This window comes from Anabas testudineus, chromosome 17 (assembly GCF_900324465.2).
Source record: "Anabas testudineus chromosome 17, fAnaTes1.2, whole genome shotgun sequence".
Classification (NCBI taxonomy): Eukaryota; Metazoa; Chordata; class Actinopteri; order Anabantiformes; family Anabantidae; genus Anabas; species Anabas testudineus.
The window spans coordinates 22,594,678-22,600,397 of NC_046626.1; the positions used below are offsets into that span (position 1 = coordinate 22,594,678).

Consider the following 5,720-nt stretch of genomic DNA (forward strand, 5'->3'; position numbering starts at 1 on the left):
TAACTGGACTCCACATTAACTTAAAGACATTAACTGTTATACTGGACTGCCTGCTGCCTACACAGCATGTAATCACCCATATGAGGATGGGTTCCCTGTTGAGTCTGGTTCCTCTCAAGGTTTCTTCCTGTTGCCTTCTCAGGGAGTTTTTCCTTGCCACTGTCGCCCTCGGCTTGCCCATCAGGGACAATCTGATTATTATGATTCATACACATTCACTGTTCGTGTACTGTTCTTTGGTTGTGTAAAGCTGCTTTGTGACAATGTCAATTGTAAAAAGCGCTCTACAAATAAAATTGAATTGAATTGAAATTAACGAGTGCACATGAACGCCCCCTTTGCTCCACCAGGTGTTGTCAGTATGGACTGTACCATGTTGGACTGTACCATGTTGGACTGTACCATGTTGGACTGTACCATGTTGGACTGTGGGAGGGAGGAAACAATGGGTTTTCTTTGTAGCTGTTGTTTTCCTACCAGCTCTAGTAAATGTAACTCAGGTCTAAATAAGATGTTGTAGAGTTCTTGTACATTTTAAAGCCTCAATGAAAACGTTAATGTTACCAACATTTGAAATAGCTTTGATGATCTGAGTTCACCCTTGGTATTTACTAAGTACTTTAACCAGGCAGGATCAGTCCTATGACTTAATGAACCTTACAAGGAGGAGGAGTGATTGGAGGAAGAAACTGGAGGGACACAGTTCAGCCTGAACTTTAGTTATTTCTACAGGTTCTGTTGAGGTCTGAGGATGTGGAGCAGAGCTGAGAGAGTGAACGCACAACTAGAGTATGTGGGATTAAAAATCATGAGGTCCAACAAGGACCACAGCAGCCTGAGGTAAGTCTGCACACTGTGGTGTATCATCAGGGATTGAACCAGTCTGAATGGAGAAACAACCTTTAACCTTTAAAATGACTGAGAGCTTCACTTCATACTGGATGTGTCCAAACTCTGGTTCATCATCAGACTGAAACCTCTTTAGACCCACTACAGTTCATCTATCACCCCCAGGTTGGACTAGATGCAAGTGATGAGTCCTGTTTGGTCTGGGTGGATGAGTATGGGGGTGACAGTCTATACTAGTAGCAAGAGCTTTGGTAATAAACCTGTGTTGATGAGTGATGGGGGATGGTAGCTGGAAGGAAGACTGGGATCCTTGTTGGGTTTTAGTAAAGGTGTAATGAGAGCTGTATTCATCTGTTCTGGTTTTGTAGAGGTGGCTTTAATTTCAGGGGTTAGTCTGTAAAATACTGATGGTGATAAATATGATGATGACAATTATTTTGAATATTGCTGGTACCAGAAGAAATGATCAACAGTTGACAGTTTAGGACTGTGTTAAAGGATGCTGTCTGTAACACAGCAGTTGAACAGTGTGTGAGTCCCTCTAGTGGATGTTGTGGAGTTTTCTGTTTCTTTGCTCCAAAGGTTTTTGTACAGAGTTTTGCTGTTTCCTGTCACTGTGGGCCTCAGAGCACAGTAGTACACAGCAGAGTCAGACACATGAAGCTTCTGGATCTTCAGAGGAACTGATTTGTCTTTGATTGCAGCATCAAATCTGTCGCTGTCAAACTCTGGAGCTTTATCTACTGTGTTTGAGATACATCTCAGCATGTACTTTGGGAAACCATTTGCTTCTTGTTTGTACCAGAACAAATATGGACCTGGGTCACTAGTCTCAAATGTACAGTTGAGTGTAACAGCGTCTCCTTCAGTAGCAGTAACATCTCCTGTTGTCTGGATCACTTTGTCTTCTCCTTTACACTCTGAGGAAGAACAGAACATGTAGAGGAAGAGATGGATCAATAAAGAGGATTGATTAAAGGAGAACAATCAGTAGGTTTATTTCCCATCTTACCAAAGCAAAGAGCAGCAAGAATAATCCACAGCCAATGTTCCATCTGTACAACAAGGTTGAAAGCAGCAGGAGAAAGTGTGTGATGTTCAACATTCAGTGGGAGAATTGTTCTCTTCACAGCAGCACTTCTTATTGACAGAATGGTTGAACACAGTGCACAAGTAGAGCACCGCCTACTGGATAATGTGTCCCTCTAGTGGAGGGAAAACGTTCACTTCAACAGGTGGAAAAAAGGCTTCCAGCAGCTCGTCAGAGTGTCAGCTGGTGTTTTTGTACAGAGACTGTGGCTTTGCTGTCACTGTGGGCCTCACAGCACAGTAGTACACAGCAGAGTCAGACACTGCAGCAGACGAGATCTGAAGATCCATGAGGGTTTTATCCTCACTCACTGTCACAGACAGTCCAGAAACTGGACTTTGGATTATGTTGCCTGTTCCTGAGTGAGAGATGAGGAACTCTGATGGTTTTCCTGGATGTTGTCGGTACCAGTAAAACTCATCAGCAGCAGCTGCTTTTTTGGAGAATGTGTAGATCAGAGTAACAGAGTTTCCCTCTAAACTGAACTCTTCTCTCTTTACTGGAGTTAGATCTTCACAGCTGACACCTAAAAACATTTAAAGATCAGTTCATATTCATAGATCTATATATTCATATAACACTGAAATATACTTTGTATGTATCTAACGTACCTTTTAGAACAGATAATAACAGCAGAGTTTGTACATAACACACCAAGCCCAGCATGTTGAGTACAGTGAATGTTTCTGGTTTGTGTATTAAACTCTGTAGAATCTACAAGTTTCTCTCTCTTCTATAGTTCAGTAACAGCTCAGCTCCTCCTTGAACCTCTGTCTCCTCTTAGAGCTGTACTTTCACTTCTCCTGGTTCACAGACTGGTGGCAGCATTTAGAATCAGGTGAAGGTTGGAAGGTTTAATATATGTTTGTTTTTAGTGTTTAAATGTGTTTTTTCAACAACATTAATATAAATGTATCTGCAGTGACTTACAGAATAAATCAGATTCATACAACATAAGAAGAAGCTAATAAATGTTTTATGGTTGAAACAACATTAATTATTTCACAATGACAGAAAATGTCAGTGTTGAATATTACATCCAGACAATAAGTGGTACGAATAATAATTTGATTTAACTTTGACCTTGACAGTTGATCTTGGTCTTCAACACCAACACTTCATGTGTTATAAAACCTTTCATGGGGGAAAAGGTCATTGTTAATGCGTGTTAAATACTGTTAAACATTTATTGTTTTCAACTTTGGTTTGACGTAGTTGGACTTTTATAAGTGCCGTCTGTATTAGATGTTGGAGGATTTGCTGTTACACTCTACCTGATCCACATCCATCTTCTTCCTGTCATTTCAAACTAAATTCCAAACTCGTGTGTTTGTCCGAGATTCTTGATGTTTTTCTGTGGATTTCCTGAATATTGTTAATCACCAGTTGAAAGCTTATTGTAGTATTTGTAGGAAAGAGTTAGTCTCCTTCTAAACTGAACTCTTCATAGCTGACACCTAAAGGAAAAGATGATTGTTACTACTGTACTTTTCTGCAGGTATCCTCGGCCTGGAGCTGTACATCTCCAGAATCCAGCTGACCTGCCCAATGTTCTTGATGCTTGTTGTTGTCTTTATTGCCTTCTGTTCTTTTCTCTCTTCTCTTTCCACTCACCCCAACCGGTCGAGGCAGATGGCCGCCCACTATGAGCCTGGTTCTGCTGGAGGTTTCTTCCTCTAAAGGGAGTTTTTCCTCTCCACTGTTGCTTAAAGCTTGCTCAAATGGGATTGTTGCGTCTTCTGTATCATTTTTTTGTATAATTATTCTCTGTAAGGTCTTAAACCTTAAACTGTAAAGTGCCTTGAGATAACTTCTGCTGTGAATTGGCGCTATACAAATAAAACTGAATTGAATTGAATTGAATTGAATTGAATTGAATTGAATTGTTGTGTTTTAGTAAAGGTGTAATGAGAGCTGTATTGATCTGTTCTGCTTTTGTAGAGGTGGCTTTAATTTCAGTGGTGTCTGTGAAAGAGTGATAGTGCTAAATAGGATGATGATGATGATGATGATGATGATGATGATGATTATTATTATTATTATTCAATATTACTGGTACCAGAAGAAATGATCAACAGTTGACAGTTTAGGACTGTGTTAAAGGATGCTGTCTGTAACACAGTTGATGTTTCCATCCTCCTGGACCACCTGCAGCATGTTGGCATTTGGGAACAGTCCCTTCAGTGGTTTGATTCTGACCTCCAGGACAGATTGGTCTGTTATAAATGAGAAGAAGTTCTCTTACTCTGATCTATCTTGGGTGGAGTACCATATTATAAGGCACCATGTTGTGGTCTGCAGGCTGAGTGCTGTAGGTATCACAGCCGTGCGGGTATTTGTATTGAATCAGTTATTTGTCTCCATCAACACAAATAGATACACAGTTGGACTGGTTCTTCACTATTACTAAGCAACACATCCAATGGGCAACCACTAACAAACAACTATTTTACATTTTAAAGCAAGTCATGGCCGCTAATTTGATTCATGTACATCATCTGTATGTTTCTATTTATCTTACAAGTAGAAGTGTTGGAAGTTTCTTTGGTGAAACTTTATGTAGGAATCTACTGCAGGTTTTATGGCTGATTAATATTTTGTACTATTAGATATTTCCTGCTTTTAATAACAATCTTCAGTCACGTAATTTTTATCTGTGTTTAAAACAAGTTGATTACAGTTGTTTAAATCACCAACACAAAGAGTCTGGATCATCAGAGTTGAACAGTGTGTGAGTCCCTCTAGTGGATGTTGTGGAGTTTTCTGTTTCTTTGCTCCAAAGGTTTTTGTACAGAGTTTTGCTGTTTCCTGTCACTGTGGGCTGCAGAGCACAGTAGTACACAGCAGAGTCAGACACATGAAGCTTCTGGATCTTCAGAGGAACTGATCTAAAGGTGGAATTCAGTCTAGAAGAAAATCTCTCCTTGAACTCGTCTGCTGTGTTTCCTTCATCCAGTGTAAAACGACTTAGTATAAATCTGGGTCTGTTGTTTCCATCCTGTTTGTACCAGAACAGATAGTTAGTCGTTAAACTGCTGCTGTTATACAGACAGTCCAGTGTTACTGTGTCTCCTTCAGTCTGAGTCTCGTCTCCTTCTGGTTGCAGCACGTTGTCTTTTTGTGCTCTGCATCCTGTAAAACACCAACAAACAGTATCAGTGTGCTGTTAAAGAATCATGTCAATGTTGGATTGATATCAAAGAAACAGACTTGTGTTCATACCAAGGCACATAGCAGCCAGCAGCACTGAGATGAACAGAGGTGTCATATCTGCAGTGTTGAGGAACTGGGAGCTACAGTGAGTAGAAAGAAGGCTGTGATCTCTCTGTTTAGTCTTCATCAACACTAAGTTGGTGGATTAGAAGGAGGAACCTGATCACAGTGACAGGGCTCATTCACAGCTCTGTGTTATTCCCCCTGCTGACAACTGGACACTAAACACACTTTGTACCAAGATTAAAAACTTTATTGATCCCAGAGGGAAATAGTTTTACCTCATTACAGCTGCTCTCTGTTCAGAAGGTAAAAAAAATATATTTGATCATTGTCATTGTTACAGTTTGATGGTCACTGGTAGAAAGGATCTCCTGTGCTGCACTTGACTTTGATCAGTCTCTTTTCATGCTCCTCTCTGTTTCTAATGAGACCAATAGGTTTTTGTCAGGTTCAATCATCATGACTTTTCCACAGAGGTCTCTGTGTCACTAGCACAGATTAACTGTGACACCACTTGTTACCCCCGTTAAAGTCACAGCAAGACAAAAGAATCACGTCTATATCG

At 40.3% G+C, this 5,720-nt stretch overlaps 1 gene segment (V, D, J or C); it reads right to left on the reverse strand.

The window, feature by feature from the left end:
- Window positions 1-2,002: 2,002 nt before the first annotated feature.
- LOC113164492 lies at window positions 2,003-2,629 on the reverse strand. The segment is given in 2 exon segments: window positions 2,003-2,465; window positions 2,551-2,629. Coding segments are annotated over 2 exon segments (402 nt in total).
- Window positions 2,630-5,720: the final 3,091 nt, after the last annotated feature.